The sequence below is a fragment of the Conger conger genome, chromosome 18 (assembly GCF_963514075.1).
Source record: "Conger conger chromosome 18, fConCon1.1, whole genome shotgun sequence".
NCBI lineage: Eukaryota > Metazoa > Chordata > Actinopteri > Anguilliformes > Congridae > Conger > Conger conger.
In genome coordinates this window covers 22,823,388-22,839,176 of record NC_083777.1, presented here as the reverse complement: position 1 = coordinate 22,839,176, position 15,789 = coordinate 22,823,388, and the positions used below count along the sequence as shown (strand labels likewise).

General features: G+C 46.7%; 1 protein-coding gene across 1 annotated transcript in view; it reads right to left on the bottom strand.

Annotated features, from left to right (window-relative positions):
• Nucleotides 1-1,048: 1,048 nt before the first annotated feature.
• opn4a (opsin 4a (melanopsin)) overlaps nucleotides 1,049-15,789 on the bottom strand; it is a 32,015-nt gene continuing 17,274 nt past the window's right edge. Inside the window, exons 4-11 of the mRNA XM_061228768.1 lie at nucleotides 14,225-14,428; nucleotides 9,617-9,788; nucleotides 8,101-8,259; nucleotides 7,646-7,753; nucleotides 6,224-6,413; nucleotides 4,626-4,790; nucleotides 2,864-2,932; nucleotides 1,049-1,237 (exon numbers count right to left, since the gene is read on the bottom strand). Of these exons, the coding sequence (XP_061084752.1) occupies nucleotides 1,049-1,237; nucleotides 2,864-2,932; nucleotides 4,626-4,790; nucleotides 6,224-6,413; nucleotides 7,646-7,753; nucleotides 8,101-8,259; nucleotides 9,617-9,788; nucleotides 14,225-14,428 (1,256 nt within the window). The remainder of the gene's footprint in view (nucleotides 1,238-2,863; nucleotides 2,933-4,625; nucleotides 4,791-6,223; nucleotides 6,414-7,645; nucleotides 7,754-8,100; nucleotides 8,260-9,616; nucleotides 9,789-14,224; nucleotides 14,429-15,789) is intronic.

Genomic DNA, 15,789 nt, shown 5'->3' with positions numbered 1-15,789 from the left:
CAGAGAAGTGGAGAACACCAGTAACTCTCAGGAATAGACAAAATGTAGTATCACCAAAAAGGCACAGAGGCCCATAAACAAACAATGTATTTTATAATGTTAACCTAACAAACAACAACAAAAGTACCAGGAGACCTTACATAGCTATAACTACAGTATAGCATTATTTAAAAAAAAAAAAAAAATCCAAAGAAAGAGAGAGAAAAAGAAAGGTTATTGAGAGGGCAGCAGCCTAGGTGCAATATGAAGAGATACTGCAGGTCTTCAGTGTGCACTGGAATATGAGCAGGGTTTCGACTGTTCTGACTGCAGTGGGGATATGAGCAGGGTTTCAGCTGTTCTGACTGCAGTGGGGATATGAGCAGACAGGAGAATAGCACCTCTAAGCCTAAGCACAGTCTGTGCACCATAACAGCAAAGACTGGGGAATTTAAATTGATACTCATTCATTCATTCATTCATTCATTATCCTAACCCACTTATCCTGAACAGGGTTGCAGGGGGGCTGGAGCCTATCCCAGCATATATAGGGCGAAAGGCAGGAATACACCCTGGACAGGTCGCCAGTCCATCGCAGGGCACACACACCATTCACTCACACACTCATACCTACAGGCAATTTAGACTCTCCAATCAGCCTAACCTGCATATCTTTGGACTGTGGGAGGAAACCGGAGTACCCGGAGGAAACCCACGCAGACACGGGGAGAACATGCAAACTCCACACAGAGAGGCCCCGGCCAACGGGGATTTGAACTCAGGACCTCCTTGTTGTGAGGCGGCAGTGCTACCCACTGCACCATCCGTGCCGCCTTAAATTGATACTACCCCAGTGAATTGATACTACCCAACGGAGTCGTTGAGATCGTGCCCTGAAACGATTTAATTTTCTATATAATTATTACATGAATTATATATAAAAACATATTTTATTGGTTAAATTTAGAGATAAAGAAAAAGAGAAAGAGAGAAAGAAATTCAGAGGGAGAGAGAAAGAGGGATCAGATATTGCCCTGTGGCACTGTGATTTCGGGGGTAGCACTGACCCCTACTGGACAGAGTAATCTCCGGTCACAGGCCCCACCCCGAGGCCACCGTTGGCGTTTCGGGTGCGGGAGGAGCGGACGCTCGATCGGAGGAAGGGTAAGATGGCGGGGCTGGACTCCGAGGTGATGACGATGCTCGGGATCCGCCCAGCGGCCGTCCTTAGCCCCGCCCCCTCGGTGACATCAGCGGCCTGTCGAAACCAAGGTGGCAGGAAGACAGGAAATCGCAGTGAGTGCCCGCCCATAACCACCGACACACAGGGGCAGCGGAGGTTCAATGCTCGATTGCGCTCTCTGTGCTCAATGTCCATCACACTACAATTCGACAGGAAGTGTTTTCAAAGAGAAAAACTCTTCAGGTCAATGCGTGGTATGAGTGCTATCAGCACACTTTACTGCACACACTTTTCCATGACAATTCACAGCAAAATCTTCAGTGATTTAGTTATACAAGTCCACACAGATCAAAAATGCACTCCGTAAATATAAATGTACCCGGTCAGTTTGGTTTACACAGAGTAGTTTCCCGTGTATATAACAGTCAATTTCCATGACTACTGTTCATTACTCCAGACAAAATGATGATTGGCGTATGTCACAATGCAAGTCAAAAGAAAGAACATTTGGAATCTGGGGGATTTATGAAGCATGGCTTCATGAACCCTGGAATGTTCTCACACTGTTGCGGCAATGTCGTGGCAAAGTTATACAGTTGACAAAACATTCCAGTAACATTGAGAGAACATTTTGTTTGGTACGACCCAGTTAAAACCATCCGCAGCACTATGATCGACTCAGACGTGTCAGTAATGGATGAGGCCAGTCATGCAGAATGCAAGGGCAAGACACCAGCATGCATCTATTGAGTTTACTCATATAAATTAATATCAATATTATATAAATAATCGAGAAAGAGCCAGCAAAGGAAACCGCACCCAACTAGGGTAACACAAACACTTCACTGTGGAAAATGAACAGAAGAGTTCGGGAGCCGTGATGGAGACGGATGACTGGACTGGCGAGATAAGGGGGGGGGGGGCACTGGAAGCGTACGGAAGACACAGAGACCAGGATAGCGGAACATCAATTTCCAACAAGAAAGTATAAATTGCACTGCGATCGGTTCTCTGGTCTACAAAGGCCTGTCTCATTACTGCCAGTACAATACATCAGGGTCGGCGCTAAGCTGTGAACAAGAGAGATTACTTCCTGCTCCAGTCATTTTGAACTTCCTGCGTCACAAAGGAAAACTGGGACAGTCTGGCAAGAAGCCTGTCTTCAGCCATCTCAGTCGGTGCCATCTCAGTCAGTTGTTTGCCAAGCGAATTACTTAGCTTTGGTGCAACACAAAGTCGTATATTTGACTGCTTGTCAGCTATTTAATGCACTTTCCGCCACTGTCACTTGTCTTAGCTGATAATTAATGAGATCAAAGAGCTAAATAAAAGTGAAATTAAATTGCTTCTCCTGTACAATGGAGAGTTTTGTGTCCGTTGATGGCAAGTATATGTATTTAATTATTCAAATCTCTGAAAGAATATCTAAAATATTAGAAAAACAGGAAATAACCCGAGGAGAGCTCGGACCGGTTCTGGTTCTGAAAACGGACGTGCTGAGCTCTCGTTTACACGACCGGGGCCAGGTCAGTCTGTTCTGGGGATTAGCGTGTCACCCCAGATTCAGCCAGACCGGCTCAGACTGGATCAATCCGGAACACATCAGCGTTATTGCACATCGCTTAGCGTGCGAGAGGCCAGACCAACCGACACTCAATCACGGAGCCGGGCCGGATGACCCAATGAGGTTTCAGTACTTACAGACGGAGGCAAGCCGCGGTCCGATTGGCCCGCTTCAGCCATGGAGATGTCGTCTGCATCAACGGATGTCTGGATGGGGGAGAGGTAAGCAGTCACTCATATGGAGCTGTGTGATCCGTCAACCGTTTTCAGTGACAAATTATGTTTACATTGTACAGAATTCAAGGTGTTATTTTTGACTTTTTGTCTTGTCAAATGACAACCTGTTCTAAGCTCTGTTGCATTAAATACAATGAGCTAAATACCTTTTCGAACCCTTCGATGCCTGGTGTAAAATCTAGCCATGACCAGCTAGAATTAACAGCTACCAGCTGTTTCGAAACATAGCTTGAGTTGTTTTTCTTTTTTTGAGCTGCGGCAGCCAAGCTTAACCACGGAAAAATGTCTTACCACTGGTGATTAGACAGCATCTGGTCCCTACAGGACTGAAATAAACTGTGAACTTATCATTGAGAATTCAAAAGGAGGGTAAGGCATGGCATTAACTCATAACTCTTAATTACCACCCAATAACAAGTGTTTCTGCGGGCTTTTGCCCCAAAGATGCCAACAGTTAAGGATGAAGAATTACAATATCAGGAACAGCAGTGCAATGGCACGGACCTGCATTGATTCAGCGTAGTCCTCTATAGACTGGGCCTACATAATGGCCTGGAACCTATCCTCCAGCAGCTCTGTTCCATCATCACAGGGTGTGTGCCAGGTCACCATTTACAACTAATCCTCCCAGTTTATAAACCTATTCAGAATGACGAATGGATTGTGTCCGCATTGAGCTTGACTGAGACAGGAGCAAACGTCTATCGACCACCACCAGCCACTTAAGGGACACAGGATCAACCAGAGGTCAGGTCAAAACACGCTCATTTTGATAGGACAACGTCTAAGGTATGCGTCAAAATGGCCGCCTAATTAACAGTAATGCTGCCGTTCACACAGAAGGGTCAGAGAGGAATGATCATCCAACGATCGGTTTAACACAAGAAGAGTGGAGTTGTGATCCAATCTGTTTCTTTCGTTTCTGTCCATAGATTTATTATAAGAACCATGTTTTACGATGTCAATTTCTCAGGGAGAGTTTGACATCTGCTCAGGCCAGGAGAAGCAATGAATAACGGTTTGTGTTTACGGCAGGGGAGTGGCAGCTTGCTGTCAGTGATGGCGGATCATTAGAGATCACTCAAACGATAGAGCTGCTCGCTGTGGCATGGCGAGACATTCGTGGAGATTAAATCTGTCATCAGTCATCCCTGGAAAAAAACTGCACTCGGAAATGGGGCCATACATTTTCACCAGAATTAACATGAGATATTTCAGATATTTAACACAAGAACAAGATGCAATCAGGATGCAATCCTTTTCCATATAAAAATACAATGCATATAACATACAATATTTGAATGTCATACATATTACATATATACATTGAAGACATAATCTAGTCTCATGCGGTCAAATAGCTTTTTGTTTTGTTTTGAAAGAGTAATGGTTTATTAATCTCAAAATGGGTGTAAAAAAGAAAAAAAAAGAGGCTTATGTATGGATTCGTATATTATTTACTTGGCTCTAAGGGGTAGTGTTACAGTTTTTTTTCCTCCCTGGAGCTACCATATGTTATCAGATTTAAATAGTTTTTTCTTAGTTTAAGTAACTGATATCAGATGGGAGCGTCACCTAAGATTGCAGCTCGTGTGGCCGTCTCATTTCACACACGCGTGTTTTCGTGAGGCCACCCCGGGACAGGCGGAGGAGGGATTCTCACCTTCTCGAAGATGCCCGAGTCGTGGCTCCTCAGCTTGGACTTCAGAGAGCTGGTCGGCTTGAAGTCGGGCATCTCGGCCGTGTCCCTGCCGATCTCGCAGGACACCTGCCGGCTGGCGGGCCGCGAGCCCAGGCTGGAGAGGTCCGCCTCGGTGTCCGTCCAGCCCTGAGACGGGACAGGGCCACGCGGGTCACACACTGCTGCCGATACGCAGGAATACGCTCCGGTGACGGGAGCTTCACCTTACGGTACAACTAGATAGCACACTCTCAGTAATGAAGTGACAAATGTACCCTGAAAGTACAGCAATGCTCGCTTGGGATACAAATGAGTATGTTTTCCAAGCAAAAAAATTATTATATATCGCTGGCTAGAGGTACAATTTTATGCACCTATAAGGTACCGCCCCAGCAACATGTATTTGTACCTTTTTAGGCAGAACAAGCAGTAACAAGCTGGTGTGCAGGTCTACCGAATAAAGCACTACCTAACTAAAGTACATTAAAACAAATATAATAAGAGTATTAAGCAAAGGTTATGGCAGCTAATTTATCACTTTGCGATAAATCACATTTTCTTGTGAGGGATTTCAGTTCATTTACATGACTATTGCTATATCTCTCTATGCCTACCTGTATGAAACTGCACAGCTGTTTATGAATGCTTTATAAAGATGTAACAGCATGTTTATTAAGGTGTTATTCACACTCTCTGCCTAATGAGTAAAATAATGATAAAATAATGATATATTACAGTATATAAGCAAGAAGATATAAACTAATGATACGACAACATTGGCAACACTTTACAAAACGGTTCCATGAATTGGCATTAACTAATGTAGTTGTTAACTAGCTACTACTGAGAGGTTAATCTGGACAGCTCTGTTAATGTATTTGTACATCATTAATTCATGTTAACAACTACATTAGTTATTGCCAATTCATGTTTGAGTGATAAAGTCAGTTCATGTATTTGTTAATGTTTAACTTATTATAAGTTCCTCCTATGGTTTGCTAATGTATAAATACATTCCATTACATGAATGGCATTTGGCAGATGCTCTTAAATACCATTTAATGAATAGGTTAGTTGGTTCTTAACAAATGCAAAAGCATTTCATGCTTAATTAATGTATTTGTCTGTCATTACAATACCAACTACATTAGTTAACGCACTGTGACCACCAGGGGGCCCCCGAATCGTTCCAACATTATTTAGGGGGTGGGCGCCTGAATTCCATTCTGTTGGGGGCCCCGCAGAGGCGAGGACCAGCAGGGCAGACAGCAGCACACACAGAGATTTGCACTCTGACGCAGACGACGCACAATGCGTAATGTGGGCGGCCTGCAGCGTAGTGGTTATGGTAAAGGACTGGGACACGCAAGGTCAGTGGTTCTAATCCCGGTACATCCACAATAAGATCCGCACAGCCGTTGGGCCCTTGAGCAAGGCCCTTAACCCTGCATTGCTCCTGCATTGTCTCCTGCAACTGTACGTCGCTCTGGATAAGAGCGTCTGCCAAAATGCCAATAATGTGATGTAATGATGCGGGCTCAGAGAGGGACCGGGCGAGGGCGGCGGCTGGTCTCACGTACAGACTCGCTGTCGGAGGCGGAGGAGAGCCGGCACTTTCCGCCAGCGCGCGGGAAGTGGCCGCTGATGTCGGAGGTCTGGCTGGTGACGGTGGAGCGGCGGGTGGAGGTGAAGCTGCTGGAGGACTGCAGGTCCTTGGGGTGCACGCACAGCAGCACCCGCAGGCACGGGATGTACTTGGCTATCGCCAACCTGAGGGCCCCCCCGACATCACAATCACTTACTCTGCAGTGCTGTGTGTGTGTGCAGCACTGCACATGCACAACACATAATGCTACTACTGGAATGAAGAAGAAGAACATTAAGAAGAAGTAGAAGAAGAAGTATAATACGAAGAAGACCAGTAAGCAAAATATACTCTTTTTATGGGTAAAAGTGCTCTAGAAGAAGAAGAATATTTAAACACACTGTAATATCTATATATTATTAGTATAATTACTTGTGTTACCTGTAACAGAGACCAATAAGAAAAAGTCAAAGTTATGGGTAAAACTGCTCTATCAGTGTTGACTTTACACTCACGATTTTGTGGTGCGATAACAGAAAATAACATACCAGAAATAAAAATAAAACTCCACATCACATTCTCATCACTAACACCTCATCCATCCATTTTCTGCAAATCTCTTCAAGTGAGTTTAAAATGACATTGAATTCATTCTTTGGGGGCAGTCACTGACCCTATAGCACTAGAAATTACTACCGCTGCTTTGAGTCTTTACTGATGGTTTTACGTGATTAACTACAGAGATGGCAGCACATTAGTAAAATTACCATACAATTTGTCTGGGATTAGTGGCGTGGTACAGAAATAGAGAGGTTAAATAGGCCGGGGTGCGAGGCGCGACCCCCGTTCAGAAATGAGTCAGTGTTCTGGAGGGACGTCATTTTGTCAGAGAGCGACACCCACACAGCGAAATGACTCAGTGAGAACACCCCATTGTCGCAAGGTGTTTTGCAGGTAATTGTGTGCTTTCAGCCGTAGAATGTAAAGACCTAAAAGGTATTACATTCAAGAGGCTCTTGCGGTTCAGCCACGGGGAAGCAGTTGCCTCCATTTTGTGAGTGAGAGGAGCTGGGCGAACACCAGAGACTGTCACTGCGGGGTGAAACGTTGAGTGTTCAACGTTTCAGTTATCGAAACTGAAAGTTACAGACAGGCTTATTTGCTAGACGCTTTTAGCCAGTAGGACAATGAATAACAATGTACAGTACATTCCAGAGCGTACTGTACTGTATAGAAAGTGTTACATAAACATTTATCAATGTGAATGTGAATGTGAATAATCCGTAAATAGATGCAGTGCCACATTGGTATTGTGGGGGTCATGGTAATGTCACTCGCCCATTAGCACCTCATATTGGTATAACACAACATACTGTGTGCATATATTCAGTCATTGAAATAGGCATTGGTACAGTACCTGTATTTCGGGTGTGTGATGGCGTAGATGATCGGATTGTGAATAGCTGAGGCTTTGGCAATCACAGCCGGCACAGAGTTCATGTAGGGGGTGAGAAAATCAGCATATCTGAGGGAGAGAGGGAGAAAGGGAGAGGGGGGGAGAGAAAGAGAGGGGGGCAGGGAGAGAAAGAGAGTGAGGGAGGTAGAGAGAGGGGGGGAGAGGGAGGGAGGTGAAGGAGGGAGAGGATACTTATATTATATTAAATGCACATTTACTTAAAATGGTCTTCATTAGGTCAAACTCATGTACATTAAAAAGTTGGCGGGGGTCCTGTCACACACCAAGTTATAGGAAACACTGTTTTTAAGACTTTGACACAGCGGCTTATGTGGCCACTGTGGCTTATGAACAGACTGTTTTGGTGGCTTCTGGACAGGTGCCATGGGGGCATCAGGACGAACAGCGGCCCTCACCCTGCGAAGGAGGTCAGGGCCACAGCGGAGTACGGGGACCAGGAGAGCACGTAGAGGAGGATGACGATGAGCGCGATCTTCGCCATCTTCCAGTCGTTCTTTAAACGGTTGAGTCTCTTCGAGTCCCTGCTGCCGTTTCCACTGATCTTACACACAGCCCTGAAGGACACACACACACACACACATATCACACACACACACACACACACACACACATCACATCACATACACACACACACAAACACAAACAGAAGACCACACAAACAGACATGAAGACAGGCAGACAGAAAAAAAAAGACTTTGCAGAAATGCAACATAAGAAACAAAAGGACCGTCGCGCAGTTCAGGGTCAGCCACACACAGCAGCTCTGTTAGCTCAAATCAATCTGCCGTTTTGAGTGGCCCACCACGGTGCATACATACAGTACAGTACACAGTGTAATCCTCGGCCGTCAGAAAATATGTTCTGTCAAAACCATCGATTAGAAAGACAAGGACGGAACCAGCACAAAGCCTAGCCGGAGAAAATAGCTCCCATTCTTTAGCGGTTTCCGGATCGATCCCCTCTTTAATGGCATGTTTTGTGTCTGTCGTACCTCATTGTCCGCAAAGCATCCACATTTATCCCCAGAATAGAGGGATTCCAAAGCAGCAGGAGAGCGATGTAACCGGGGCTTATCTCCAAGCCCAAGGGTGGGGTTTTCAAGGGGGGGTGGAGGTTTTGGGGAGTGCCTGCTCTGTGGGGCAATTAATTCTGTGAGACAGAGCAGTCCTCCTCAATGTCCTCAACACTTCCCATTCAGTAATTCTCCAGCTGAATCTAGACAGCCAGCCAGAGGTCACGCGATTTGGGGGGAAACCGCAAGTTCCCTGGTGACTGTAAGTCACTCACAAAGCTACATTTCTCACTGGCTGCGTCTCACATGGCAAAAATGCTGGCAGGAATGCATCGAGTGCAGTCCCATTCCAGGGCCAGCAAAAAGTGATGCATAAGGTGCCTTCATTTGGTTGATATTGAAGGCAGCAAGCATGCATCCTTCTCTGTGAAGGATACCCGCACAAGTCTTTGCAATTACCTCAGGCTTCTTACTTCCATGAAAATAAGTGTTGCTGAAAACGGAGGCAGTGTTTGTATGGAAACGTATGACAGAGTGAATATGCATGCATTTAATGTGCGGCCTGTAGCGGTTTGTAGCGTAGTGGTTAGGGTAAATGACTGGGACACGCAAGGTCGGGGGTTCGAATCCCAGTGTAGCCACAATAAGATCCGCACAGCTGTTGGGCCCTTGAGCAAGGCCCTTAACCCTGCATTGCTCCAGGGGAGGATTGTTTCCTGCTTAATCTAATCAACTGTACGTCGCTCCGGATAAGACCAAATGTCAATAATATAATGTAATGTAATGTAATGTTTTTAAGCGTTAGTGAACGTCCCATTAACTAGCCAGCTATGCATATGTATGCGCACACACACACACACACACACTCACACTCACATGTCCCTCAGCGGCGGACTCACTTGTTGGTTTGGCGGATGGCGCGGAAGATGAAGAAGTAGCAGTACATGATGACGGAGAGGGGGATGAAGAAGACGAAGGTGAAGAGCAGCATGGTGTAGGCGCGCACCGAGGGGGTGAACGTCACGTAGTCCCAGGTGCAGGATGTCAGCAGGCCCTCGGGGACGTAGGCACCTGAGCAGGGATGGAACGAGACGTACGGTCAGAGGAATTACTGTTAAGATAACTGACTTAGAGTCTAAATTGCCCGTAGGTATGAGTGTGTGAGTGAATGGTGTGTGTGCCCTCCGATGGACTGGCGACCTGTCCAGGGTGTATTCCTACCTTTCGCCCAATGTATGCTGGGATAGGCTCCAGCCCCCCTGCGACCCTGTTCAGGATAAGCGGGTTCAGATAATGGATGGATGGATGGATGGATAACTGACTTACTTCTAGTACCTGTTTCTACTATCTGTTCTGGTTATACGGGGCAGCAAGGTCGGTGGTTCTAATCCCGGTATAGCCACAATGAGATCCGCACAGCTGTTGGGCTCTTGTGCAAGGCCCCTAATCCCACATTGCTCCAGGGGGATGGGTAGATGGGTAGTATTGTCCCCTGCTTAGTCTAATCAACTGTAAGTCCCTTTGGATAAAAGCATCAGCTAAATAACATGTAGTGTAGTGTAGTGTAATTTTATATGGGGTTTGGATTTTGATTCTGCTAGGGGGGTTCCGTTTCCTGTGTGGACTGTGGGGGTGTGACAGTTCAGAGTTTCTACTTCCTGTTCTGGCTGCAGTGGGTTTCCACTTCCTGCATTAGGTGGAGGTATTGCTACTTCCTATACCTGTGTAATCCAGGGGATCTGTCACTCAAACCACTTGTACGTAGGGATCACGCAGGTCCCCAGCCGAATGGCTGTCTGAATGTTCAGATCCTCCTGTGTGCTAGTCAGACAGGGCGACGGCGAGGCATTATTAGCTGCCAGGGAAATCAGATAATCAGGTTTAAAGTGTCTCAGAGGGTAAGAGCTGACTTGTAGGACTGAAGATGGGGTTTGATTTTTAATTTATTTTTAAGCAATGAAAGAGTCTGTGCCAGGTCACAGGCACTTGAAGCACAACTCTGTAGGATTGGTTTGGTCATCCTGATAGATGAGGCTGGTGTGGCTTTGAGCAGAGGCAGAGCAAACATGCCATCAAATGTAATGAATTAAACAGAGGATCTGATGCCCTCAGTGGGCTCCAGAGGTCACTCACACTGGTCATAGCCCATGCACAGTGCACCCTCTTGTTGTGAAATGGGATTTAGAGGAGAAACAGGGAAGCTATATAACAGCATAACAGCATATGCAATTCATCACCAAAGAAATCACCTGTCATGTCCTGTGCACAATAAATGGCAAATGGTTGGCATTTATATAGCGCCTTGATCCAAAGCTCTGTACAATTGATGCTTCTCATTCACCCATTCATACACACACTCACACACTGACGGCGATTGGCTGCCATGCAAGGCGCCGACCAGCTCGTCAGGAGCATTTGGGGGTTAGGTGTCTTGCTCAGGGACACTTCGACACAGCCCGGGTGGGGGATCGAACCGGCAACCCTCCGACTGCCAGACAACTGTTCTTACTGCCTGAGCAGTACGCCACGTTACGTCATACCAGTATAAATACAATACATTAATGGCATTTTGGCAGATGCTCTTATCCAGAGTGGGGTTAAGGGCCTTGCTCAAGAGCGCCACGGCTGTGTGGATCTTATTGTGGCTACACCGGGGATCGAACCACCGACCTCGCGGGCCCCAGTCATGTACCTTAACCATTTATCCATTTATATCCATTCTCATTTTGGAAGTTTACTTGACTTTCTTATGGCTTCATAATTCAGATTGTGTGCAGGGCTGGATATTTACTGAGCTAGTGCAGGTTGCTGGTCTGTGTGCGGCAGGTTTGGGGCGGAGGGGGCACCTTCACACGTTCTAGGCCCGGCCTGCACGCCCGTCTGGGGCGTGTAACTCCCGTGTTTTTGGCGGTCTCAGTACTGACTGAACAGACCTGCTGTGTGAAAGCCGGTCTGGTGCCAGTGAATCCTCTCAGCCAGTGCAGCCCCTGGTGCTCCCACAACACGTTAATTACATTCTGCCTGACAGCGGGGCAGCAGGGTCAAACGTACAACACGCATTTAAGATTTTTGAATCATTTCTTTTTGCTTTGCGTGCTGCATGAAAAATGAAATAAATAAATGAATCGTGAAAATGAAAGGACTGTATTAAATAGATCACCCGTGAATGTCATCAAAAGAGGCAGAAATAAGCCAGCGCACCAGCGTTGGCCGTGTTAATGTGCTGAACACAGCAGGCCTGCCTGCAGACTGTGTGATGTGGAGCAGCCCTGCTGGGCTCTCACACAGCCCCCTGCACGGCTCCCGGTCCCCAGAGCCTCTGTCCTTTCTCATCAGGACCACACCACTTCACTCATCCCCCTGCCTCTACCCATCCCCCCGTCTCTACCCATCTCCCTGTCTCTACCCATCCCCCTGTCTCTACCCATCTCCCTGTCTCTACCCATCCCCCTGTCTCTACTCATCCACCCATCCCCCTGCCTGTACCCATCCCCCTGCCTGTACCCATCCCCCTGCCTGTACCCATCTCCCTGTCTCTACCCATCCCCCTGTCTCTACCCATCCCCCTGTCTCTACCCATCTCCCTGTCTCCACCCATCTCCCTGTCTCTACTCATCCCCCTGTCTCTACCCACCCCCCTGTCTCTACCCTTCCCCTGTCTCCACCCATCTCCCTGTCTGTACCCATCTCCCTGTCTCTACCCATCCCCCTGTCTCTACCCATCCCCCCGTCTCTACCCTTCCCCCCGTCTCTACCCTTACCCTGTCTCCACCCATCTCCCTGTCTGTACCCATCTCCCTGTCTCTACCCATCCCCCTGTCTCTACTCATCCCCCTGTCTCTACCCATCTCCCTGTCTCTACCCATCCGCCTGTCTCCACCCATCTCCCTGTCTCTACCCATCCCCCTGTCTCTACCCATCCCCCTGTCTCTACCCATCTCCCTGTCTCCACCCATGTGTGTGCGCATGCATGTGTAGGGACTACAACTTCCACATTCCCACAGGAAAATTCTGCGACGTCCGCCACGAATGACGTCTAACTTGGTTCAGCCAATCCCGTAATGGCGGGAGCAATAAACGGTCCCGTATAAGAGCAAGACACGTTCTTGGGATCTCTCTTCTGCTTCTTCTGCCTCTTCTGCTTCTTCTCTTCGACGCACCCTTTTTGGCCATTCGCTTCAGCTCATCTGCTCCGAGACTCGGACAGAGGCTGAATGCTGCACAGCGCACTACCAGGCCTACGGACACACCCAGTTACCTCGCGGTAACTTCGTGGCCTATAGCGAGTGGAAACTGGTGTACGCGGAACGCTACATCAGTTTACTCCTGCAAAGCTCACCATCGAACAACAGCAACGAACTTTTACACCTGGAAAAGGACCAGCGGATCAGACGACAACGCGCTGCTAAGACGGGAACACCCCAGCCTGCGCATCTCTCCCGGACACCATTCACAGCACCATCGCCGCTTCTACAAGGACAGCATGTCTTTTGGATCCAGCAATGCGTATGGACTCAGTAAGAAAACAAACATTCAGGCATAGCCAGTGTTTAGTTTAGTCTTAACTGTTTTTGTGAATCTGTGTTTCAATATTTACCATCCAACCATTGTAATGTGTTTGGTTAGCTACATATATATGTACGTGAATTGATTCGCCGTCTTTTGCGCATATATAGAGTAAAACTACGCAAGTAGTCCCTTCTCACAGCTGACTCTAACTCATTACCACACCCAGAACTCTAGCTTACTCAAGCTAGCTACTCCCACCTTTCCTTTGTTCAAGCGACAAGCGCGCTTGCGCGTGCCACACACACACGCACACACATACCCAACTAAATTTCTCTACTAACTTCCCGTTAGTTTATCTGTTATGTGTTTGTATGTTTGTTTAATAAATATATTTTATTAAACCCCGGTGTCCGTTTTGGAATCGCATAGACATGAGAGCCGAGTTAAAGCAGTCTTTCGAAGAACTTCCAACCTTCAGGTTATCGGTATGTTTAATCATTAATATTGGTTGTTTTAATTATTAATTAAAATACTAAATTTGTGGTTAGATATTTCTGATAATAGTAATTTTATGAGACTGATTACTTTTTGCAGTTATACTGCTACACAACGTTTAACTGGCGCCCCGGTTTCGTAGAGAGTAAAATCCCTGCGTTATTTGGCGGCCCGTGCGAGGACCCTACATAATTTGGAGTCCCGTGCGAGGACCCCTACACATGTATGCCAAGAAGTCTGATATCTCCTGGACTGTTAAAGCTTTCTCGCTTCAATGCTTTTAATAACTTGAAAATGTTCACTTCCCAATGTATTACCTTACAAATTATTTCACAATGATTGGAAAATAATCAGCGTATAATAATAACCAGCAAAATGTTCCCTGTTAAATCAGCTGTGATAAAGTACATTGCGAGTACAGCGCTACATGAACATTAATTATGTGTATTTTTAATCAAAATTTACTGTAAATCCTAGTTGGGTCCCCCTCCCGAGACACTTACTCCAGCCGAAAAAGGGGGGTAGGCTCCAGCCCAGGGAGTAGAGCCAGGCGACCAGCAGGATGAGCAGGGCCTTCTTCCGGGACAGCACCCCGATGGAGGCCAGGGGGCGCGTGATCACGAAGTAGCGGTCGATGGCGATGACCATGAGCGTGATCATAGAGCAGATCCCGAAGAGGGCGCCGCAGAAGGCGTACAGCTCACAGCCTGGGGAGGAAACGGACGCAGACGACAGGAAGGTCAGAGTTCAGAGTTCACCGTCCCGCCGGGGAAACGTAACGTAAACTCACCGTATTCCACACAGAACACGGGGGAGTGGCCGTTTCCACCAGAAGTTAACGTCCGTTCAACGGTAGTTTTACTGCTGAGGAATGTGCTTTATGATTATGGTTGCTTACTGACTAGTAAGGCACTAAGGCACTAAAACGCTTTCATTGATGTGAATTGAACCAATATATATATATATATATATATATATATATTTTAAAGGCAAATAACTGCACAACGTTCCTGTGTTCAGAAGACCGTGTTAGCTCACGATGGTCCGATATAAGCCTGCCCGGTTCATAGTCCCTCGTTAGCAACAGCTCCCCCACCACAATGTCACTGTATGCTGAAATGGATCGCGTTTGTGACTCGTCTGAAGTTTTTATGTAAACGGAAGGAATTATATTTTAAACAGCTGATCTGGAAGTAATTATTTTATTTATTTGTCATGAAAGTTGCACTGTTCAGCACCAGTGCACAACACAATCACTGTTATGTAGCATAGCCATTCTTCTGGAAATGAGGATTTGTCTTTTTTCCTGTGAATTATTCTCAAAGTAAGTGCTGCCTTAGGGGGTTCCAAAGTGTGGTCAAGGCCCCCCCCCCCCATCAGAGAATTTGAACCGAACGCTAAATTAAACGTTAAAATCAACTGATGGAAAAATCAAAGACAGTAGCACACCATCATATGAATAATTCATACAGCTGCAGATCAGATGATCAGCAGCAGGATCTTCCAAGGCCAAGAAGAGGTGGAATATCGACTCTCCCCATCAACATCCTCACTGAGGCGAAATGATGCATATAGAGAGGCAAGAAGAGGGATGAATGCGAGGAACGTTCTGCACTGCCGAGCTCATCGTGATCACGTAACTACAGCATCGCTCTGATGACGCAAATACAGTTTTTCTTTTACATTTTTTACAACAGTATCCAAAAGTAATTAATTTAGATACACTAGGCCCATACACTATATCCCACCATACTGTAACAGTAGGCATCGCCATGTTATATAACACAGTGAGGAGAGGAGAGTACACGCATGTTAGCTCTGGTGAGCTTGGCCCTTCTCCCTCGCTTCATTTCACACTCGATATGCAGTCTGCCCGGCTAATTTAGTCACGCGGCCGCACCCCACGCTTCACCCCAGACCAGTGTCTCTGTGCAAATGATGTCTGCCATGCAGTCAGTTACAGACTGGCTCTCCTGCCAAGCAAGTCCCACTGATCCCACTGCAGAGGTGTCCTATGCATGTTAACCCTCCCGAATAAGCATATTTGCACATACGCCCACTCAGTATT